General features: G+C 46.4%; 1 protein-coding gene across 3 annotated transcripts in view; it reads left to right on the top strand.

The window, feature by feature from the left end:
* The window catches only part of EDAR (ectodysplasin A receptor), a 113,279-nt gene that overhangs the window by 77,939 nt on the left and 10,001 nt on the right, over window positions 1-25,339 (top strand). For 2 of the 3 annotated variants that reach the window (XM_054010704.1, XM_054010699.1), the window contains 4 exons: window positions 19,526-19,612; window positions 23,154-23,282; window positions 23,378-23,452; window positions 23,766-23,838. In XM_054010704.1, coding sequence (XP_053866679.1) covers window positions 19,526-19,612; window positions 23,154-23,282; window positions 23,378-23,452; window positions 23,766-23,838 — 364 coding nt within the window. The remainder of the gene's footprint in view (window positions 1-19,525; window positions 19,613-23,153; window positions 23,283-23,377; window positions 23,453-23,765; window positions 23,839-25,339) is intronic. The other variant, XM_054010700.1, reaches the window with a different exon arrangement.

Genomic DNA, 25,339 nt, shown 5'->3' with positions numbered 1-25,339 from the left:
AGGAAGTATAAAGGCCGGCCGCCAGAGCTCAGTTGGAGCCCAGCCACCGCAGGGAGCAGACGTGCGGCCGGGAGCTCCTGCCCAGGAGACCGTTGAAGACCGGGGCTTGGACCCTGGCTGGCCTGAGCTACCCCGGGCCCGCTACGAAGAGGAGCCGCCGGAGCCCGCTCACGCCCGCCACTGGGAGAACCCCTGGGAACCGGACCCCACTAACCCTGAGGGTGAGACTGGACCCGAACCCCTCAGCCCCTGCTGCTATCCAGAGGAGCCGCCTGAGGACCATTGGCCGGACTTCCCGGCAGAGCTACCAGACTTGCCGCCGAGCCCGGGCAGAGAGGAGCCCATGCAGGTGGACTGGCCCGATCCCGGCGCAACGACCGAGGTAGGCGGGGAGGGGGATCACGGAAGTAGCCCGGGGATAGCCGACCCCGGTCCGGCTGCAACTGAGTGTGAGCCTATGTCAGTGTGTTGCGGTCTGGATACCCCACTGACCAGCAGCGGCAGCAACCGCTGTTAGGGCCCCGGGCTGGAACGCAGTGGAGTGGGTGGGCCTGCGTTCCCCCCTGCCACCCTCCGTACGGGTGGCAGGCTTCCCCCTCACCCAACGCTCGGCTACAGAAGCCTGGGCCTTGAACTATTTGCCTGCTCAGCCCCTGCAACAAGGGCCTGAGCTTACTGTGTTTGCCCCGCCCTGATCCAGGGCCTGGGCTTTGAACTGCTTGCTCGCTCAGCCCCTGCAACAAGGGCCTGAGTTAACTGTGTTTGCCCCGCCCTGATCCAGGGCCTGGGCTTTGAACTGCTTGCTCGCTCAGCCCCTGCAACAAGGGCCTGAGTTAACTGTGTTTGCCCCGCCCTGATCCAGGGCCTGGGCTTTGAACTGCTTGCTCGCTCAGCCCCTGCAACAAGGGCCTGAGTTAACTGTGTTTGCCCCGCCCTGATCCAGGGCCTGGGCTTTGAACTGCTTGCTCGCTCAGCCCCTGCAACAAGGGCCTGAGTTAACTGTGTTTGCCCCGCCCTGATCCAGGGCCTGGGCGCTGAACTATTTGCTCGCTCAGCCCCTGCAACAAGGGCCTGAGCTTACCTGTGTTGCCCCGCCCTGATCCAGGGCCTGGCCTCTGAACTGTCTGCTCGCTCAGCCCCTGCAACCAAGGGCCTGAGCCTAACTGTGTTTGCCCCGCCCTGATCCAGGGCCTGGGCTTTGAACTCTTTGCTCGCTCAGCCCCTGCAAACAAGGGCCTGAGCCTAACTGTGTTTGCCCCGCCCTGATCCAGGGCCTGGGCTCTGAACTATTTGCTCGCTCAGCCCCTGCAGTAAAGGGCCTGAACTTTAACTGTGGCTGCTCCGACTCTGCACTAAAGAGCCGGAGTTCCGGGACTAACTGACTACTTGTTCCCACAGCAGTGAGTCGGTGTGGCTCCCCTCCTGTCCAGAAGGGTCGAGCCCCGGCTAGGACCTACTACATTTGGCGCCCAACGTGGGGCACGAGCCCCTGCCCCTGTGAGAAGGGGCTAGAGGGGGAGTGGCAGTTGCCCCCCCCCCGTTCTAAGGAATGGATATGGAGCGGCTGTTTCAGCTGCTCACGGAGAGCCAGGAGCGGCAGCAGACGGCCCAGCTGCAGCAGCAACAGCAACAGCAGGCCGCTCAGCTCGCACAGCAACAACAGCGAGATGCCGCCCAACTCCAGTTGCAGCAGGAGCAGCACACAGCCCAGCTCGAGCAGCAGCAACAGCTGGTGCGGCAGTTGGGAGTCCAGCTGCAGCAGCTGCTGGTCACGCTCCCTCGCCCCGCGGCGGGGCCGGCAGGGGAGGCTGCGGAGATGCCACAGTTAGCTGCCCCCCTTCGCTTGACAAAGATGAGCCCAGACGACGACCCGGAGGCATTCCTGGTCACGTTCGAGCGGGTAGCCCTCGTCGCCGGGTGGCCCAGGGACCAGTGGGCTACCCTCTTAGCCCCCTACCTGACGGGGGCGGCCCAGGTGGCCTATCGTGGATTGGCGGCTGAGGAAGCACGGGACTACGACCTGGTGAAGGCCGCGATATTGGACGCCCTCGACGTCAGTCCCGAGACTTTCCGACAAAGGTTTCGGGGCCAGACTTACCCCACCGGGGCCCGACCGCGGGTGGTGGCCCAAACCCTGAAAGAAGCTTGCCGACGGTGGCTACAGCCCGGCACCCGGACGGCGGAGGAGGTAACCGAGCAGGTGGTGTTGGAACAGTTCGTGCACACCCTACCCTCCCGAGGGCGCGCCTGGGTGCTTCGCCACCGGCCGACGACGCTGGCCCAGGCAGTGTCGCTAATGGAGGACTTCCTGGCCGCCGAAGATGCGGTAGGACCCACCTTCCGCCGCCCCGGGCCCGAACCAGTCCGCGGCGAAAAGAAAGGGGAAACCCCGAGCGGACCACGACACCCCGCACCGAGGCCCGACCCCCGCCGCGAGATCCGGACCCGGCACGCAGACCCGGCTCCTCGGACCGGACCAGTGGCCCCGGGCCAGGGGCCCCCAAGGGCTCGGCGAAGCCCCCCCCCCCGGAGCCCAAGCCGAGAAGGCCCCCGGAGCAGACGACCGGAACTCGGACCCTGCTTCAGTTGTGGGAAGATGGGGCACCTCCGGCGAGACTGTCCGGAGATGGACTGCAGCTATGGGCAAGTGTGGGCGGGCCACACTCGAGCCAGGCCGGCCATGAACCCCAAGCTGACCATCCCGGCGGCCGTCGGAGGACGGACGACGCGGGCCTTGATCGACTCAGGGTGTGGTCAGACGTTGGTCCGTAAGGACCTGGTACCGCCGGGTGAGACCCGCCTAGGATCTATTCATCTACAATGCATCCATGGGGATGTCCGACCATACCCCAGCGCCCGGGTCCCCCTAACCATCGCGGGGATCACCCGACACCTGGTGGTTGGGGTAGCTCCCCATCTTGCATATCCTGTGATCCTCGGTCGGGACTGGCCGGCCTTTGAGGAAGTCCTACGGTCCACGCCGGTCCTGGGGGCTGATCGGTTGGGGCCCTCCTCAGAGGACCCCGAGCAGGGTCCGGCGACCGAGATAGACGACACGGACGCAGCGGGACCGCCACCAGAGCCGGCCCCTCAGCCCCGCTTCGATACCGATTTCTGTCGGGACCAGCGAGAGGATCCCACCCTTAGCCGCTTCTACGAGCAGCTCGCGGCAGTAGATGGGAGTGTTGTGGACCCCCAGCGGGCCACCCTGTGGCCCCATTTTGAGCTACGCCGGGACCGGCTCTACCGCCTGGACCGTGACCCCCGCACCCAGGAGCCGCAAACCCAACTGTTAGTGCCCCTGTGTCACCGGCGGGCGGTAATGAAGTTGGCCCACGATGTGCCAGCCGCCGGGCACCTGGGGCGAGAGAAGACCCTCGCTCGAATCCTGGCGCGCTTCTTTTGGCCAGGAATCTCTCAGGAGGTGAAAGAATATTGCGCCTCCTGCCCAGAGTGTCAGAGGGTCGCCCCGCCCGGGATCCCCAAGGCGCCCCTGGTCCCCATGCCAGTGATGGAGACACCCTTTGAACGGGTCGCCATGGACCTCGTGGGCCCCCTCCCGAAGAGTGCCGCGGGGTTTCAATACATCCTGGTCTTGGTGGACTATGCCTCTCGGTTCCCCGAAGCTATCCCCCTACGAAGCATTACCGCCCGGTCTATCGCGGGGGAATTGCTGAAAATCTTCGCCCGAGTAGGACTGCCTAGAGAAATACTGACCGACCAAGGAACGAACTTCACGTCCCAATTGTTGCGACAGGTATGTGCCCTCTTAGGCATCAAACAACTCCGGACGTCCGTGTACCACCCGCAGACGGACGGGTTGGTGGAGCGGTTTAACCGCACTTTGAAAAGCATGTTGCGGAAATTCCCCGCAGAGGACCTCCGCCACTGGGACCAATTCCTTCCACCCTTATTGCTAGCCATCCGAGAAGTCCCGCAGACCTCAACAAAATTCTCCCCTTTCGAGCTGCTGTATGGACGCAGACCGCGGGGCCTCCTAGACCTGATGAGGGAGACCTGGGAACAGTCAGCGTCCCCAGCCCAGGGCCTCCTGAAATATGTCATCCAGTTACAGGAGTACCTTGCCCAGGCCGGAGCCCTGGCCCGCGAAAATTTAAAGACAGCGCAGGAACGGCAGAAACGGACCTACGATCAGGGAGCCCAAGTCCGGGAGTTCCAACCAGGAGACCGTGTCCTACTCCTCCTCCCGTCTAGTGAGTCAAAATTGTTAGCCCGGTGGCAGGGACCTTACGAAGTTGTGCGTAAGGTCGGTCCCGTCACCTACGAGGTGCGGCAACCGGACAAGCGGAAGGAAACCCAGCGGTACCACGTCAACTTGCTGAAACGGTGGCAGGACCGGGAGGGCCTCTTAATCAACCCATGCCCGCCCGAGCCGGAATTGGGACCCCAGGTACCCTCGACGGATGACCCCCCGGCACCCCAATTGGGACAATCGCTCACGGAAGAGCAATGTAAACAGACTAACTGCCTGCTGAAAACCTTCAAGCGAACCTTCACGGCCGTACCGGGCCATACGTCCCTGGTCAAACACTCCATCCAGACCGAGCCGGGAAAGGTGGTTCGAGAAACGACCCGGCCCCTGCCCTATCGGATGCGGGGTGCGGTCGAGGAGGAAGTAAGAGCCATGCTGGCTCTGGGCGTCATCGAACCGTCGCAGAGCGAGTGGCGTAGTCCGGTGGTCCTGGTGCCCAAACCGGACGGTACCCGCCGCTTCTGCATTGACTTTCGGAGGGTAAACGCCATCTCGCGCTTCGACGCCTACCCGATGCCCCGTGTAGACGAGTTACTGGGCCGCCTGGGGGAGGCCCAGTATATCACCACTTTGGATCTTAGCAAAGGCTACTGGCAGATCCCCCTCGAGGAGACCTCAAAAGAGAAGACCGCCTTTGCCACTCCAACGGGGCTGTACCAATTCACACGGATGCCATTCGGTCTCCATGGAGCCCCAGCCACCTTCCAGCGGCTGATGGACAAACTTCTGCAGCCCCATCAGGACTATGCGGCGGCGTACATAGACGACGTGGTCATCTATAGCCGCAGCTGGGAGGATCATCTGCCCCGGGTTGCGGCGGTCCTAAGGTCCCTAAGACAGGCGGGCCTGACCGCCAACCCCAAAAAGTGCCGGATTGCCTGGCAAGAGACCAACTATCTCGGCTATACCGTCGGGGGCGGACGGGTCAAGCCCCTTGTCGGGAAAGTCCAGGCCCTCCTGGACTGTCCCACCCCATCGACCAAACGGCACGTTCGGCAGTTCCTGGGCCTCGTCGGGTATTACAGACGGTTCATCCCCCAGTTCGCGACCATCGCAGCACCCTTAACTGGGCTTCTGACGAAGGACAGCCCCCGGCAGGTACGATGGTCCCCCGAGTGTGAAGCGGCCTTCCGGACACTGCAGAAGTGCCTCTGCCAGGAACCGGTTCTCTATAGCCCAGACTTTAAACGCCCATTCATCCTGCAGACGGACGCCTCTGGCGTAGGATTAGGGGCAGTCCTGTCCCAAGAAGTGGAGGGAAAGGACCACCCCGTAGTATATCTCAGCCGGAAGCTGTTCCCCCGTGAGAGGAATTACGCCGTGGTGGAGAAAGAGGCCCTCGCGGTGAAGTGGGCCTGCGATGCCCTGCGCTTCTACCTCCTCGGGGCCCCGTTCACCCTCGTCACAGACCACGCCCCCCTCCGGTGGCTAATGCGGATGAAAGATAATAATGCCCGCATTATGCGGTGGTACCTCGCTTTACAACCCTACGCATTTACGGTCCAGCATCGAGCTGGTAAGGACCATACGAATGCGGACTTCCTATCCCGCATAGGGGAGATGGGAGGACCTGGCCCCGACAGGCGGGAGCCAGTCTTAAGGGGGGGGGTGTGTAGTGAGTCGGTGTGGCCCCCCTCCTGTCCAGAAGAGGGAGCCCACGTGCCGGCACCAGAGTGGGTGGGACCACCACCGCCTGTCCCCGCCCCCCGGAAGTCAAGGGGCGGGACAGGAAGTATAAAGGCCGGCCGCCAGAGCTCAGTTGGAGCCCAGCCACCGCAGGGAGCAGACGTGCGGCCGGGAGCTCCTGCCCAGGAGACCGTTGAAGACCGGGGCTTGGACCCTGGCTGGCCTGAGCTACCCCGGGCCCGCTACGAAGAGGAGCCGCCGGAGCCCGCTCACGCCCGCCACTGGGAGAACCCCTGGGAACCGGACCCCACTAACCCTGAGGGTGAGACTGGACCCGAACCCCTCAGCCCCTGCTGCTATCCAGAGGAGCCGCCTGAGGACCATTGGCCGGACTTCCCGGCAGAGCTACCAGACTTGCCGCCGAGCCCGGGCAGAGAGGAGCCCATGCAGGTGGACTGGCCCGATCCCGGCGCAACGACCGAGGTAGGCGGGGAGGGGGATCACGGAAGTAGCCCGGGGATAGCCGACCCCGGTCCGGCTGCAACTGAGTGTGAGCCTATGTCAGTGTGTTGCGGTCTGGATACCCCACTGACCAGCAGCGGCAGCAACCGCTGTTAGGGCCCCGGGCTGGAACGCAGTGGAGTGGGTGGGCCTGCGTTCCCCCCTGCCACCCTCCGTACGGGTGGCAGGCTTCCCCCTCACCCAACGCTCGGCTACAGAAGCCTGGGCCTTGAACTATTTGCCTGCTCAGCCCCTGCAACAAGGGCCTGAGCTTACTGTGTTTGCCCCGCCCTGATCCAGGGCCTGGGCTTTGAACTGCTTGCTCGCTCAGCCCCTGCAACAAGGGCCTGAGTTAACTGTGTTTGCCCCGCCCTGATCCAGGGCCTGGGCTTTGAACTGCTTGCTCGCTCAGCCCCTGCAACAAGGGCCTGAGTTAACTGTGTTTGCCCCGCCCTGATCCAGGGCCTGGGCTTTGAACTGCTTGCTCGCTCAGCCCCTGCAACAAGGGCCTGAGTTAACTGTGTTTGCCCCGCCCTGATCCAGGGCCTGGGCTTTGAACTGCTTGCTCGCTCAGCCCCTGCAACAAGGGCCTGAGTTAACTGTGTTTGCCCCGCCCTGATCCAGGGCCTGGGCGCTGAACTATTTGCTCGCTCAGCCCCTGCAACAAGGGCCTGAGCTTACCTGTGTTGCCCCGCCCTGATCCAGGGCCTGGCCTCTGAACTGTCTGCTCGCTCAGCCCCTGCAACCAAGGGCCTGAGCCTAACTGTGTTTGCCCCGCCCTGATCCAGGGCCTGGGCTTTGAACTCTTTGCTCGCTCAGCCCCTGCAAACAAGGGCCTGAGCCTAACTGTGTTTGCCCCGCCCTGATCCAGGGCCTGGGCTCTGAACTATTTGCTCGCTCAGCCCCTGCAGTAAAGGGCCTGAACTTTAACTGTGGCTGCTCCGACTCTGCACTAAAGAGCCGGAGTTCCGGGACTAACTGACTACTTGTTCCCACAGCAGTGAGTCGGTGTGGCTCCCCTCCTGTCCAGAAGGGTCGAGCCCCGGCTAGGACCTACTACAGGTGGGTAGAGAGTTTTTTTCCCTACAAGCAGATAAGAATGAGGCCTGCTCGTACATCCTTCTATTTTTTAAAAGTCCATCAAATTCATAAGTATAGCGATATTTGATCTGTATGATATAAGGCCTGGGATCGTCACACAGCTACCGAACTGTTCAGATGGCTGTGTAGCAATTAGCTAACAGATGATCACTGATACACAGCAAACAAAACAAGCTGCAGGTTTACAATACTTTTTGGTCTTTGTTTCAAGAGGTGGGGTTACTGCAAGGAACTGTACACCTGTGACTACTAGTCCCAGCCATTTCCTCTTTCCACCACCGGTCACTGCAGCTGCACTCCCATCTTCTGCTTGCATTTGTCCCATCTCTACATAAACCCTGGAGACGGGATCAGGTTGATCTAGTAGACCTGACATCCTGAATTGTGATGGGTGTGAGCACATGCTTAAGAGTTTTGTAAATTGGAGCCTGAGTCATGCCAAACATGTAAGATATGGAATGTCTGGCAAGGAGCCATGAGAGGGGCTTATGACTATTGCCTACTTCAAAAAGGCAACTTCTGTTTTTTATAGGGTATTTGGCAGGTATAATATAAGCGTGTCTAATTCTTTGAGAAAAGTACATTACACAACTTACTGACCACATTCGTTCTGAATTTGCCGAAGGCACCAATAAATGGGTAGAATACACATTATCTTTGGGAGTAGTTTAGGCAAGCACATTAATCTACTAAGCAATCAAATGGGCTGTAGGAGAAAATAGCAATCTAAATCAGAGTGCACATAATCACTTCAATCAATTCCAGTAAAACCAATAATTTGACTACACATTGAAAAGTATTTAACAATTTCTGAAAAAAAATCAAATCCAGGTTGCTTGCAGTGGATCCCTCTTGGCATTAACACCAGGCTATTTGTTTTATTAGGTACAGAACTCTAGATACTGTTGTGATATTGGTGCTTTACAATAAATAATAATTTGCTATTAAAATGTAAAATCCCTTTCCTGTGGGATCTCTTGAAGAGCTCACAGTCACTGGGGCAAGCAGCATAAAATCCAATAACAGCAAATGATCAGAAAGAAAACATCTTTCTTATAAATTACAGTGAAATCAAATCAACAGTGAAATCTCACCTGGTGTGCAAGGATACTATACACTTATTGATGCATAATTGTATAATTTTTCCAATTATACAATTTCCTGCTCTGATTGGTTGTGGGTCTAAGTTGCATAACTACAGTACCTTACTATGAGTATGCACTCTCTTCATTCTGATTTACTACTATGATACTTCTGCTATGATTGGCTCCTGTATTCTGATGTTTCATGTTGTGTGCCAGCAACAGTAATGGTGCCTCCATTTCTCGCTCCCTTCAGATAACAAACCGGAGAACTGGTCTGAGTTCAACAGGGTGAAATTCATTAAAGACAAGTGCAAAGTACTTTACTTAGGAAAGAAAAAATTAAATGCACAACTACAAAATGGGGAATAACCAGGTAGGTGGTAGTACGGCTGAAAAGGATCAGGGGATTATAGGGGATCACAAATTGAATACGAGTCAACAGTTGGAAAAAAGGATAATATCAGTCTGGGGCGTATTAACAGGAGAGCTGTATATGAGACACGGGACGTAACTGTCCCTCTCTACTCGGCCCTGGGAAGGCCTCAGCTGGAGTACTGTGTTCAATTGTGGGCACCGCGCTTAAGGAAAGATGTGGACAAATTGGAGAAAGTCCAGAGGGGAACGACAAAAATGATAAATTGTTTAGAAAACCTGAGCTCAGAGGAAAGGTTTAAAAAAAAAAAAAACTGGGCATGTTTAGTTTTGAGAAAAGGAGAGAGAGGAAAGACCTGATAACAGTCTTCAAATATTTAAGGGCTGCTATAAAGAGGACTGTGATCAATTGTTCTCCATATCCACTGAAGGTAGGACAAGTAGTAATGGGCTTAATCTGCAGCAAGGGAGATTTGTGTTAGATATTAGGAAAAACTTTCTAACTATAAGGGCAGTTAAGCTCTTGAATAGGCTGCCAAGGGAGGTTGTGGAATCACCATCACTGGAGGTTTTTAAGAATAGGTTGGACAAACAGCAGTCAGCGATGGTCTAGGTTTACTTGGTCCTGCCTCAGCACAGGGAGCTGGACTTAATGACTTCTCGAGGTCTCTTCCAGCCCTATATTTCTATGATTCTAGGACATCAAAAAAGGCTATGGTTTACATAAAGAAAGGAACAAGATAATGTAAAAACTCTACAGTAAATGGGTCAGTGAAATTGCCAGAATATTTTAAATTTTTACTTATTTCCCTTCGTCCTCTCAACTGTCTCCCATCTTTTCCTCTCAGAAAGGTTTGTGTTCTCAGAATAGCTGCCATATGTCAAACAGTAGGAAAATTCCAGCACTTCCCTCCAGATTCAGTGTTTAAACACACACACACACACACACACACACACCCCATATATATTTACACTGATGGAAAAAAGACTTGCTGATCTTTAGAGAAAGAAAGGGCTGGGGAAAGTAGAAGAATGAAGTGAGCAAAAAAAAGGGGGGGGGCAGGGGAGAAAAAGCCAAAACAACTGATTTTTTAGAAATTTCACTTTCAGGAGCTTGGCAGCCCATTTTACCTAGGTTTTTTCCCCACATAAAATAATAAATCAGTAATGTAATAAAGAGGTTACATACTAGTGTTGTTCTTCCAGAGTGTCATCTCTGCCTTGTCACTCTTCTGGGATAAGCGACTCCTGGTGTTGAACTGTGGAATCTTTTTGCCAGCAGTGAATGTTTAGAGCTGCTTATTTCTCCCTCCCCCAAGCCTCATGGAGGATTCTGAGGATAACAAGAGGGGAAATGACAGGTTTCAGAGTAACAGCCGTGTTAGTCTGTATCCGCAAAAAGAAGAACAGGAGTACTTGTGGCACCTTAGAGACTAACAAATTTATTAGAGCATAAGCTTTCGTGGACTACAGCCCACTTCTTCGGATGCATATAGAATGGAACATATATTGAGGAGATATATATACACACATACAGAGAGCATAAACAGGTGGGAGTTGTCTTACCAACTCTGAGAGGCCAATTAATTAAGAGAAAAAAAACTTTTGAAGTGATAATCAAGCGGGTGGCTATATTACAACAGAAAAACTTCAAAAACAGACTCCAAAGAGAGACTGCAGAGCTAGAATTGATATGCAAACTAGACACAATCAACTCCGGTTTGAATAAGGACTGGGAATGGCTGAGCCATTACAAACATTGAATCTATCTCCCCTTGTAAGTATTCTCACACTTATTATCAAACTGTCTGTACTGGGCTATCTTGATTATCACTTCAAAAGTTTTTTTTCTCTTAATTAATTGGCCTCTCAGAGTTGGTAAGACAACTCCCACCTGTTTATGCTCTCTGTATGTGTGTATATATATCTCCTCAATATATGTTCCATTCTATATGTATCCGAAGAAGTGGGCTGTAGTCCACGAAAGCTTATGCTCTAATAAATTTGTTAGTCTCTAAGAGGGGAAATGTGCCCAACAGCCTTCAGTTCCTTCCCTAATGTCAGAATTCTTTTTCTGAGACTCCAAAGAAGCAGGGAAGCTGAGTGGGGAGTGTGACTGTGTAGAGATGACACTCTCAGAGAAGAGATACTTAAAAGTAACCTCTCTTCCTTCTTCAAGTGGCCTCTGCTTATTCGTATTTGAGAGAGATTAGCAAGCAGTACAACCCACTAGGAAGATGGGCTGATACATGGTAGGTGAACAAGGACTGCAAAACTTCCAAAATGAGCATTAGCTCTGGATGGCAGTCAAGAAAGTGCTGGAAGTGACCTCACTTCTGCTCTCCCCGATCAGACCTCAATGAGAGATAAACGTTTGATTCAAGTACATACAGATCTTCAAGTAAGAACATTACAAATCCTATGAAGACAGAAGGATGCTGCCTTCAAATTAGTTGCATGTCTTGTTATATCCAGGTGAATGAACACCTGGCAAAACATAAAAGGTGTAAGAGAGACTTGGTAAAATACAGAGAAATTATTGGACTGTATTAGATAAAAACAGAGATACTATGGAAACGGAGATGAGGACACTGACTAAATCACACTTCTTATATGGCCTACAGTTTGTAGAATATTGGCCAATTGGCCAATATCTCATTAAGTCCATGGACTGTAGCTATGGCTATAAGCCGTGCTCTCTTCCCAGCTATATGTTACAGATAATAAATAGCTGACCAGAGGTCACAAGAACTTTGTGAAACAAGACTTTGACCCAAAGCAACTGAGATACACATATAAGAAAGAATATCCCAGGGGCAGCTAAATAAATACATCCACTTGCAGTACTCACACTATAATCAAGTGCATTGTGCCAAAAATGTGAATTTTTTTTTATAGCAACCATGACAGCAGATCAGTCAAAAAATCATTCCTTCTGATCTTTCCCCCCTCCCCACTCACATGCTGAAAGAAGTGGTATTAATCAGCCTATCTAGGTTTTTAACCTAACACACATTAAGGTGACCAGACATCCCGATAAAATCGCGACCGTGCCAATTTTGAGCTATTTGTCCCGTGTCCCAACCGATCTGTGGTCGGGACGCAATTTTTGTCCCGATAATTTGCGCCACCGGGCTTTTTTTTTTTTTTGCCCCTCTTGGTGTCCTGATATTTTCTTCATCTCATCTGGTCACCCTAACACACATAGACTAATGGTCTGACAATTTAATTTTTTAAAAGAGTTACTAAAGTAATTTTTAATTACCAGAGTGAGACTAACATCTGGAAACATCCCTTTTGTTGTTGTTGCATTCTTAGAACTTTAAAACAACCAAACAGATGAGAACTGTTATGTTGTACAAAATAATTTATTAAATGGCCGAGGGCTTCGTATATCATGTTCCAATCAGAAGATCACTTTTATATCTATATTTTAAAGACCCTGAATTCTGGGCCTTTAGCTGAAATTCTTAAAACACTTAACACAGAAAAACTCCTTACAGTACTAGTAATACTATATACAAATAATTTTAATATTTTTTTCTTTTTAACTCTCCATTCTTTTTAATATCACCATTTTCTTTCCTTGCCAGTTCTGTCCTTTCGCATTTGATCATTCCCTCCCTCGTCCCTCCCTCCCCCCGCCATTTCTTCCTTGTGTCCAGTGATACTTACAAATGAATAGCCTTGTTCCTTGCTGCTTTCCCCCAAGCCTTCTTGTACCTTCCTGGATTCCCCCCGGTTTGGGTTTGCCAGCCTCCCAACTCCCTCCTCCCAAGGAGTAACTGTGGAATACCCTTTACAGTACCAACACGCCTCCCTTCACTGAGGGAGTGACTGCAGACTACCTCCCTGCAGCCCCTTTCTGCTCTCAGCTCCTGGGCTTTATACAGGCCCCTCTTTTTCCTGCCCAGCTAAGCCTAGTTTAATCAACCCCTGCTCCCTGACTTCTCCTCCAGGTGCAGCCTGAGTTAATTGGCCCAGCTTGCCTCCTTCACTCCTCCTGGGCTTGTGTAGGAGGGACACCCCCATCACAGCCACCTAATCAAAAACACAAGAGAAAAGTTACATTGCTACTTGAAGGGGTAGCAGAGAGAACACAACAGCACAAAAAGTTTCCTTGTGTGTGTCTTAACACCAGTGGCTACTTACAAGTTTGGCAAGAGCTAATGTAAAAGTTTGGATGTATATTGCCAAATTATTACAGGTTTAAAAGGCTCAAATTTGGGAGCTAAATTATTTCACAATGGGCCTGATCTCATGACCACTGAAGACAACAGGAGCTCTTACATGGATTTTAATAAGCACTAGGTTGGGCCCACAGTATCTCTTTGACAGTATTTCTGCAAATGATACTATTATCGCACACCTCACAAACGCCATTTTTACTATTCAGCAATCTTCTCCAATTTAAGGTGAAATTCTATTGCTTGGAAGATTCTTCCTCTTAGTTAGTGATTTTTAGTTAATCTCAGTGTGTGGTTAGGCAACATTTCCAAATTTGACAGGCTAATATTAGGCACCTAAATAAATGGACTAATTTCAACAGATGCTACAGTTCCCATTTGGGAACTGCACCTCTTACAGACCACACATGTAGGTGCCTAAATATGAAGTCACACAGAAAATTCAGGCCTGTGTTTACCAGATAGCTAGTCCTATACATAGGACTAGATTTACACTTGTAGTCTTGGTTCAAGGTGCCTTGCTCAGGGTCAGTTACAGATTTCACACCTTCGATGCCTTTCACCAGACTAGATTTCAGTCCAACCCATATTCTGGGTTACCATTGTTTTTTCCATTTTATTTTACTTCTGCTCCCCTCACAGCCCCTACACTAGCAGTTCAGAAGGCAGTATGTTTCTAATGAGTATACATTCATTCCACTAACAGATAGTTTTACAAAGACAATTTTAAATACACACTATTTACAGAGTTGCTGTGACACTGTCAGGTACTGTAAATGCACGTATTTTTACACTGTGTATTACGTATACTGTGAAGAAGCTGTGGCAACCTTGTTGGTGTTCGCCTAGAGCAGTATGCTTCAAAAACACCCAAGAAGTTACATACCAACTTGGTGTCCTGCCAGCTTTGCTGCTGCTGACACTTCTATCTCAGTAGTAGGGCTCCCTTGCACTGGCCAGCAGGAGGAGCTGCTGTTCTCTCACCACCACTCCAAATAGCTATACTGAGGAGTACAAGGGTCATCTGATCTTTGCCGCTGGCCTGGGTACCACCATGCCCAGCCCATATATTGCATGGATCCTCTTGACTGGCCAATAGAGCAGTGTTTCTCAAACTGGGGTCGCTGCTTGTGTAGGGTAAGTCCCTCGGCCCGTGCCGCTTCCAGCAGCTCCCATTGGCCTGGAGCAGCGAACTGCGGCCAGTGGGAGCCACGATCAGGCCAGACCTGTGGACGGGGCAGGTAAACAAACTGGCCCGGCCCGCCAGGGGCTTTCCCTACACAAGCAGCAACCCCAGTTTGAGAAACACTGCTATAGAGGCACAGATCTTGGTTGGCATTACAAGGGGAAATCTTTGGAAGGGAGGGGAGACAAGATGATGATGAAAAGGGAAGAGAAGCTGAGTGGAACTTAGGAAAGGAAAGTGAAGTAGCAGGAGAAAATATTAGAGTAACAGATAGGAGGGAAGCAGGTAGGACTAGGGATCCAGAGGATAACAAATAGGGAGACGGAAAACTGGAGGAAGAAATATATGGCATGAATGGATAGTGTGGAGATCTGAGGAAAAGCAATGAGGAGAGAGAGACACACAGAGAAAAGGAGAAAATTTGAAGGAGGTGGTCACTAGATACAGGAAAAGAAGGAATTCGATGGGGAGGGAATACGAGAGGCAGAACACAGAAAAGGGAGTGAAGGAAAAGGAAGTGAGAGACAGAAAAGAGAAGGAAAACAAACAGATAAACTCACATAACTTCAAAACTGGTCACTGGCATTGATGTTTTATTCATGTTCATCCGGGTTTGTGTTTTAGGAGTGATATTCAGAATGTGCCTTATTATACATTTTAAATATCGTCCAACTTTTTTCTTTTCAATCTGCACATCCATGAGGACTTCTAAAATCAGACTGTATTCAGTTCAAATACATGTAATCACTTTTAAAATCCATGCAGGATATTCCTCCTTGTACGGTTCATTTCAGTATCCACCGCTTCACTAAACAAAGAAAAATAATAATAAATGTGCTTTTCCATTTGTACATCACATTATCAAAAGCCATAAATATTATCTGAGCAACATGTCCACAAACCTCCCCCCTGTGCCTGCCACCCAACGAGTGCAGTAGTGTTCTTTATTGTGAATTGGGCTTGCTAAGTACAAATAATTGTAATAGTCCTGCTGCGCACAGAAGAACTGTTCTTTAAAAGGAAAGAAAGCAAAAAAGTGACTTTAAAACACAGCACCTAATCTGTGTTATGGACAAATGACTGGCTACATAGCGATTTAAAAGTGAAAGCTTCTTTTTGAGTTACAAAAGCAAATTCAAATGTGAAAACAAATGCAATTATTCTCAAAACAATCCAAATGATTTTTAATACATTTTTGAAAAATAAGGCTGAAGGCAGAGTCTGAGTCCAGAGAAAACTTTGATGGCCAAATTATAACCTCCCTAAATAACAAGGTTTATAATGGAAAAGCCGACAAACCCTTAATGATATAGCACTGCTAGCGGGTGTCTTTATTACATTCCAATGGTATTACATACAGGTGCCTAAGAATGTAAAATACTCTGCCATACAACTGGATTTCAGCCGTTTTTTCATGGCCAGAATAGAGTGATTTCCACATGTGGTGAAGCATGCACTTAGAATTTCTCAGCCTGAACTATGTCTAAATCTTTAGAGATAATGTAAGTGACATCATCTGCATTGGAACCAGAATTAGGAATATGGTCCGGGTACAAACTAGACTTTCATAGTCTTGATGTATTGTTGGATGGGAAAAGAGTGAAAACTAATAAGTTATTTTTTCCCTTTTATCCATCGAAAGCTGACATAAGCTGGCAGCATAATTAACAAAAGACCTTCAAAAGCTGGCAGTTTTCAGTTCACCTTTTAATGCAGGTGCACTATTTGGCATGGTCTTCAAAACCACATCCAAAGTAAAATCTTAGCTCATAATAAAATCTGCCAAATTATTAATTTTGATATCAGACTTAAAATGTGTGTGATTACTAACACTTACATAAGTATATTTGAAAGACAACTCTGTTGTAGCATCAGGGTAGAGTTCACTATGACATTGACGACCAAAAAAGAAACCCCAATCAGTCCCATTCCTAGGTAACCATAAGAGAATTCTTGTTCAAGCATTCTGATCCTACATGTACTGAACTTTGAGCCTGAGAACAGACTGTGAGAGTGAACGGTGGACTCTGACATGCTGATGCAGGACAGGGTAGGATCTCTCTCTCTCAGTTTGAAGTAGGAAAGTAATGGTGTGAAATGGCTCTCTCTAATAGCATCTCTTGGTCTTTCAGTTGGGCATTCGTGTTCTACACCCTGACTGCTCCTCCTGTTTATGGAGGAATGACAAACTGTTAACAATATAAGAGTGTCTGAAAGCCTGCTCCAGCAAAACTGAAACAGTTAAATAAACACATGCTTGAACTCAACTAAAAAAAGAGGGACGAGCTAGAGCTTGTTGGATTATCTAAAAGCAGACAAAGCAGCATATTATTTACCTGTGTTAATTAAACTGCTGGGTAAGAATAGCTATTGTTGACTTGGTGCAACCTGCAAGAATTGTATGGCCTCACAATTGTTTTCAGCCCATTCCATAGGCTGAACATTGACTTAAGTCTCCCACTATCAAACTGTGATGAAGAAATAAATAGATAAAGATCACAGAGGGTAAAATTCAGTTCTGTGCAAAGAACTATCACAACAGTAGAGAAATTAAGGGATTATTTATCCTTAATCTCCATTTCATATAGAAACTAACTTCATTTTTATATTTAGAATGGTCTAACAGCAAAGGGTGTTTTAATGGCTTATACCTAACTTCTCTTTGGACCAGGTCTGTCACAGAGAAGTGTCCAGAGGTCAAAGTAGAAATGGGTGCTCATTCTGCAGCTTTAGAAATTAAGGGGAGCGGGGAACTAAAAAAGAAAAAAGAAAAACGTAGGCTAAATAACAAATAAAAACTTACTTTTTGGGAACTATTTCATACTATGAATATAGTTTTCCAAGAAACATGGTAAAAGATCCTCATCTGAGATATTTAAATGTAGACTCGATAAAGCACTACAACATAAAGGGTCCAATCCTGCACTGGTAGACAGATAGATTTGATCACCTACTACGCAGTGTTGTTGTAGCTGTGTCGGTCCCAGAATATCAGACAGACATTGGACCAATGTCTGTTGGTGAGAGAGACAACCTTGAAGAAGAACTCTGTGTAAGCTCGAAAGCTTGTCTCTCTCACCAATAGACACTTGTTCAATAAAAGATATTACCTCCCACACCTTGTCTCTCTAGGTGACCTAGTGGGTCTTTTCCGTCTGTAACTTCTATGAGCCAAACCCTAAAGTCCTTTTTCAGGCAAAACTCATAGTTAAACAAATGTGAAACTGAGTCAATGAAAGTTTTGCCTAAGTAAGGACTGATTAAGGACTATAGGACTTAGTTCTATTATTTATTCACCGTAATTCACAAGCATCCCATGAATAGAACGGGGTTCTTAGTCATCAGTCTGGTTGCTAAGGCTTCTGCAAACTAAGGGCTTTCTTCCAATATACACATTTTAAAGATTAAACAGATGTAATTATTTTACCTACATAGCATTGAAAGTGCCTGAGTTAACATACCAGTATATTTAAAATTCTATAGAAATAAGTGCTGTTTCAATTTAAAAAATGAAAGTGCAATAAATAATATTTATTTCCTTCCATACCAACAAATGAGGTTTGGAAGGTGTTTTGCCATTGTTATAGGGAAAAAAAATCTTTTAAAGTCATCTGCACTGTATTCTTTGTGCCAAGTTAAAAATATGCGTTTATCATTCCAAACACACAGTAACATTTTATATTGGGTAATATTTTTTCATTTTCTAAAAAACTTTTTTTATTTAAAGATCATGTATATTTCTTTACTTCATAGACCATGAGACATTTTTCATACCGTACCAGACAGCTTAATTTCCTGTTGACCTTAAGTGATGGGCCAAGACCCTGAAATTCCTTACCGCATTTCCCAGAACAGCAGAATAGCATTAGTCATTTTTCAGTTGCGGTGTGAATTTGCCAAACTAGGTCTTTGATGATTATACTATCCCCATGCTCCCACAAACACAGACTAGCTGTACAGAACTTTTAGTTTTAGAAGAATTAACTCACTAATACTTGCCTTTTGCTCCACAAGGTAAATGTGAAGAATTGGTGATTTTTATCATTTTGCTTGACGCTGACGACATCGCACCTTAAAATAGTTCAAAAACTTTTCAGTGTTTGCATTTGCAGACTTCTTCAAAAGTTCTTGCAGGAGTGATGAAAATGGTCTTTTCTAACCCTAATTTCTAATTCCTGTTTTGGAATCCTATTACAGTGAGATACTCAGAGTATTCCTAGCTTCAGGCTAAGTTCCCACTGTTTCTGTCTTTGCCTAGAGTCAAAAGAAGCTCGCAGGATTGCTATTTTGCCCCAGTTTGTGACCTGATTTTCCATTCTGAAAACATAGCACATGTATTGCCTCACAGCTGAATTTAAAAAAAAATTACTATTGTTTTTTTGTAATCAATCATAGAAACCTGGTAGGGAAAGAACCTATTAAGTTATCCATCTCACTGTCATTGCTAATTGTTTTCTACAATAGATTTAAGGGCTCTGTCTTGTAACAATGGTGATTTACAGTTTTTTCCAGATGATGGATTCTAGCTGGCAGAATCATCTGAAGCATGTTGTCCTGCCAGGCTGCAAAAAATATGCAAACTCCCTATGCAGTTTACCCAGGGGAAGACATTCTGCAGTACTGTTTGCCATCTTCCCTAGAGTCTCCACTGGGACAATATAGCTTTAAATACTAATCAAGGCTCTATGGAAATCTCACTGATGGAGGCTGCCTGAGAGAGGCACTCATTTGATGAATCTCCTAGACGACCTTCCTACATTGGGGGTTCCACTGGCCAGCTCCAGACTCCATAATGGACAAGGGGTTGTGAGTGACTTGCGTCACTTTGACTCACTCCTGGCAGACATTCTGCTCCCAGTTCACACGAGGGGAACCTATTGAGCAAATCTGACCCTGTGTATATCATAGAACATTTTGTCTTTAAACAGGTTAATAAACCAGTCAGTGGGGCTTTGAAAATTCCTCCAAGTCCTATGCAAAAATATAAACTAAATACATTTTTCAAAATGCCAGAAATGTACTTGGGGATTGTTGACATTGCAGAAAATAAAAGTGACTCTGTGGATTATTTTTTAATGAATGGGAAATTCAATGAAACTAAGTGAGTGCTCTGCTTACTACGACTAGGTCAAGACATGGCTGACACTTCACAAGGTAAGCAGGGAAATTTATGGCAATTTTGTTACTATTGCAGGTGCTGGCATGACCTCTGGTGTTTCAGCCATTTTCCCAAGTACCTCTGGCACAAACACGCTCTCGCCTTTTCAGCATGCACACAAAGGTAAGAAAAGCTTCCACAGGTTTATTCAGCAGCTATTTCTTCAGAATACAGTATCAGCTGGTATAACGCACTGTTGAACTGAAAACACCTCCTGTAAAATTACTTTGCAGTATTCTCCCACATTTGAAGAATCACTAAAAATAATAATAATTTACAATGATTTCTTATTCCTGGATTAATCAATACTATTACTTCAGTGGAGATGGACTTAAAATGGACTTCAACTGAGTTGTACTGATTTATTGCCAGCAATTAATTTAGCTCATTATTCTAGTAACAAGGAAATGTCATTATGCCCCAGCAGAGACGGGCCAGAAATGTGAAAATAATTTAATATAACTATATGGCCAGTCTCTTTTTGGACTAAACAAACAGTTCTACAATATGTATTTTTGACAAACCAAAAATAATGAAAATAAGAACACGGCATACATAGTGGGGGAAAAAACAACTAATAAAAAATTACCAAAGCTGACCATTGTGCGTCTGGTTTTGTGATGTTGGAAGCAATGTTTCCAGACATTTTATTATCTAATTTTTAATTCAGCTTCCCACACGCTTTGAAGTATTTATCATTCTCCATAATCCTACATGGCTTTTTAGATCCTAGCTTACTGCCTCTGATTTTCATCTCTGATCTTACCTACCTTGTTTTAAATTCATCTTCTGCCAATGCTACGTGTGAAATCTGTGTTAGAAAAACAAATATAACAATTCTTTTGCAGCTTGTGGCTTGAACTTCTCCCTTTTCTTACCTCTCTTTTGAGGGCATTAAAAACACCCTGAAGCAAAATGACATCAACATGATCAAACAGTCCTTCTGAAGCATGGAAACTATATGTTAAAATATTCAGATCCTCTTTCTGAAGTAAGGACGGATGTGGTTACCCCTATGATGAATTTATTTCATGAATGAGCTCCAGACATTGAGAGAAAGCATATATTAAGTCAGCTTTTAAGTTATTTATTATCATTATTGACTCTGACTTTGGCTTTCAGTTCTTCTCTCTGATATTAAACACACAATAGTTTGGCTTGAGCGCAAGAGCATGTGTCTTTGGATTCCATTCCCACTTCACTGCTGAGGGAGCATTTACTTTTCATGGCACTGTTTATCTGAGGAATAATGAATCTCTTTGACGTTGGTGCTTTAAAAATTCTTTGCTGATGCCTAATATTCATCCTGATTTTATTAACTTATTTCTATTCCGATATAAACATTAATTTAACTTGTTTGAGAATTCCAATCAGGCTATCGAGTGTACCATACCACAGAGGATGATCTGGTGAACGCGAATTATGCATTATTCAGTTCTGCTAATTCAGTTCACTTTCAGTTTTGTTCCATTTTTCAGCATTCAGTAGCAGTGATCATAGTATTCTTTTGATGTGCTTACTGTCTTGTTGGGCTGTCAGAAACTGCTTTGCCTTGAATCTTAGGCCTGGTCTACACTAACCCCCCAATTCAAGTTAAGGTACGCAACTTCAGCTACGTGAATAACGTAGCTGAAGTTGACGTACCTTAGTTCGAACTTACCGTGGTCCAGACACGGCAGGCAGGCTCCCCCGTCGACTCCGCGTACTCCTTGCGCCGAGCAGGATTACTGGAGTCGACGGCGAGCACTTCTGGGTTTGATTTATCGCGTCCAGACAAGATGCGATAAATCAAACCCAGAAGTTCGATTGCCTACCGCCGAACCAGCGCGTAAGTATAGACAAGCCCCTACTGAAGAAAGTAGTCAGCCACAGTTACCATGGGTCAGTTTAGACCTCAGTCTGCTTCTCTGTGTCATGCCTGAGGGATTAGTGGTAGGACCAATGCTCTTCTGAATGTATACGTTACTATCGGGTGTTATTTTTTAGGGACTATACTGTATATTTTCATTGTTGGGCAGACACTGTCCAGACCTACCTCATGCTTCCAGCCAGTTGTCAGGCTGCTAACATGATATCCAGTCACAGATGTCACATTATTTTATAAAATTATCCAACTAAAGCTGATTGCTAGCGGGGTTTAGGTGGTTGTTATGTTAAGCACTTAGCCTAACAGATCATTTTGGCAATATTTACTGAGCCTATTTCTTTAGCATAAAGACACTAGGTGCTAAAATGACATATTTGTCAATGGCCTTATACTCAGATTTCATAACTAGAACAGCCTTGTACTTTCTTCCAGATATTGCTCTGATAAGAAACAATTAGAATCATTTATCAATTATTCCATTTTTCAAAACTTACTACTGTAATTCCTTCTTCGTGGGAGCTCCAAAGATATATTGTCTAGACAATAGCAGCTCCTATTCTGATGATTGAATTTTTCCTTGTTTTAAGATCCTTTTTTTGGCTTCCCATTACATTTTTAATAATTTAAAAGTTTTATAATTTATTTTTAAGCAGTGGTTTCATCCCAGAGAAGCATCTGTAAAAATGGCATCAGACAGGTTTTATAATCCATACAAACCAACACAAATCAAACTAAACATATTAGAATTTTCACCTGCACTTTTGATAAATCTTTCAACGGAAGAATTTTAAACATGTTCACACTGATGGAACATTACCAGCTGTACACCCACTTTGTATGTTAGTGCAGGTCTATGAAAAGAAATTACACATTTTGTTGTTTTACTGACTTGTTTCATTGTTCTATAAAGGAAAGCTAAATAACTGATTTTACAATTAAGAGACTGTCCAATTTTCACTCAGGGTTGAGAGCGAGCAGCTGTTCACAGTTACACACAATTAGCTGCAATACCACGTTAGGATACAGAGGAACACCACTTTCTGTCTTAGAAAAAGCCAAATCCTATCTTCAGATGTGCACACACAAAGAGCACACTGAAGCCAGTTGTGAGTGCAACCAGGGGCAAAACTGGGCCTACAAGTCTGTTATAATTTTCAGCCAACATAAATTTCAGTGTACTATTTTCACCTGTTAGTAACAACAACAAACCTCATTCTCTCAGGAGCAGAATGACAGTGGGAGACAAGAAAATTACCAAAGAAATTACATCCGCATATTTTATTTTCATAATTTTTCTTTTTACAATAAGCAAAGCATAAACAAAATGTAATGAAATAGTTTGTGTATATAATTTTAAAAAACTGAAATATGAAAAGAGGTCAAATTTTGGTAGCTCATATTTCTTCTTATTGAAACACTGAAAATTTCACAAGGTATTTGGAAGAGCATAGTATGTTTTCCTCTTCATACATAATTTCTTCTAACATTAGAGGACATTATAGCTTCCTTCATCTCTGCAGGACTACATGGGCTAGCATTTGTTGTCATTATTATTAACTATCGTAGAACAAACTACACTGATTTGTAAAATTCTGTATAGTGGTTGGCTTTTGAAGCGTCAGAGCTACGTTCTGCAGTGCTTCATCCGCCAAAGCTCCAGTTCAAATAAATGAATCAAGTTGTAAGTAAATAAAGAAATGAACTAGGGATTAAGTTTAGTGCAGACCTCAAACTGAGAAACGTTCTTTGTTTTCAATAATGGCTCCTTTACAATAAACTATTTCTTTGTGTCTCCAGCAGATCTTTCAGGACAAGGGCATCTGGCTACTGCCCTAATAATTGCCATGTCTACTATATTCATAATGGCTATTGCCATTGTCTTGATCATCATGTTTTACATTGTGAAAACAAAACCTTCTGGTCAAGGTAATTGTGTGGCATAAGAAATTCCAGTTGCAAAATGCTATCTCCAGACAACTGCTGAGAATGACTAGTAATAAGTTACATTCTTTATATTCTAGCCTGTTGCACCAGCCATTCAGTAAAAACAGTCGAAGCTCAAGCCAATATGCAAGAAGAGAAGACAGACGTACAAGGTTTGAGCTGTTTTATAGTTTCCATTTTCTCCATACCAGATAACACAGGTCTTAAACTCCCTTAATCCATCTTCCTGTGCAATTCCCCTTTTTAATTGTTTAAACTCCAATTCCATTTAGTAAAGGAATATGCCAAAAAAGTTTCTGTACCACCAAAAGTGCACTTAATCCTGTGCTAGAAATTAAAAGTGTAGAAGAATTCAGGGAGATTTAAGTTTGTAGTAAGACTGCCAGCTGACGAAGCTAGTGAGGCAAAACACGCATTTGCACTCTCTCTGCCAATTAAATAATATCTTTATTTTTTGATCTGCAGAAAATGTTGTGATTTTCTCAGAGAAAGAGGAGTTTGAAAAACTGACAGCAACTCCAGCTAAGACTGTTAAAAGGTAGGTGAAAAATAAACATTATTTTAGCTTGGTTAAGGTGGAAAAGGAACGTAACCATTTCTTGAGGCAAAGGAATTATTTAGCCTGGCACAAGGGAATACAACAAGCAAAAAGTAGATGCAATTAAGACAAGGGGAAAATAGGCTAAAAGCTTCCTGATGGTGAGATCTAATAGACTGAGGAACATTCTGCCAAGGGAAGCGCCAGAAGCCCCGTTGCTTGAGTTTTTTAAAGCTAGACCTGGGAGTTGAAAATGCACTAACCATCTTGCAGCAGCAGGGGAAAGACTAGATGACTTAAGTATTTTCAATCTCTAACTTCTACAATAGGATGGCAGATGCTAGTGGGGGGGAGGACTGATCATTCCCTCATCCCATCTCCCTCCTCAGCCCTACGGGGCTCTGTCGTCTTTCCTGACAGCTTCATTTTGGTAGTGTGTGCCAGAAGTGTGGTTTTCAGGTACATGCTCTTCATTAATCTTCTCCCTGCTGCCTATCAGCCCGCACAGGAGAACACATTGCCTGCTCCATACATCAAAAAAGCACTTTATCCCTAAGTGTATTGCTCAGCTTCTAGATGGCACAAAGTCACACAAGTCAGTAGCCTTTACATTATTGATGGGTTGATATTATCAATGGTCTCTTAAACCATAGTAACCTGGGTCAAATTTTTGTGCTCCCTAAGGGCTGCTACAGTATTATAATTAGCAGAGCGAGAATCACCATTAGAAATGTCATTTGGTCTGGAGGCTCTCAGAGCACACAAGGAATGATAGCAGGGACCACAACAGCATTCACACGTTATTAAGCTTCCCGGTATTAAAAACCTTACTACACAGATAATCAATGCCACAGTTACAGATATATAAATGAACATGTACCAATACCAAAAGGTGTCCAGCATAAATGCTCTCATACTCACATCTCCAAGGGTTCCACCAAGATAGGTGACTCTCTGAGTAGATGGTCATCTGTGGAGGGTCTCTTGATGGATCTTCCTCCCTGTTCATGCTGATGAACCCCTTTTATGCTGAGTTACACTCACACCCATAACCCTTATACATATGCTGAAAGTTCCAACCCCTTTGTCCTTATCAGGACTTCCAAACCCCATAAAATTTGGTGTCCCACTTTTCAAAGGCTACTCTCTTAGTTCCCTTTATTTACATTAGCATTTATATCGACAAGGCCCCATGGCAACCCGTAGTTGCTGCAGAATTGTCTATGCTGTTACAATTGGGTGCCTTGCAATCCTGACAGGTAGATTGCGGCATATTTCCCCAAACATCACTCATTGTCACATTCTTTATAGTAATGTTGTAACGTTACTGGTACAGGATTATTCCTGGGTCACCTGCTTATGTCAAGCCTTCTTTTAGGCCTGAGGCATAATGCGGCTAACCTAAAATCGTACCAGCCGCAGCCTGTAGGGCTTGCATTACAGCCTCATTTTGCTTACATACCTAATACACACTGTTCTCTCATAAATGTTTGTCCCTTAT

The sequence above is a fragment of the Malaclemys terrapin genome, chromosome 1 (genome assembly GCF_027887155.1).
Source record: "Malaclemys terrapin pileata isolate rMalTer1 chromosome 1, rMalTer1.hap1, whole genome shotgun sequence".
NCBI lineage: Eukaryota > Metazoa > Chordata > Testudines > Emydidae > Malaclemys > Malaclemys terrapin.
Note: the sequence above shows the minus strand (reverse complement) of the source record. Positions and strands in the feature narration are given on the sequence as shown.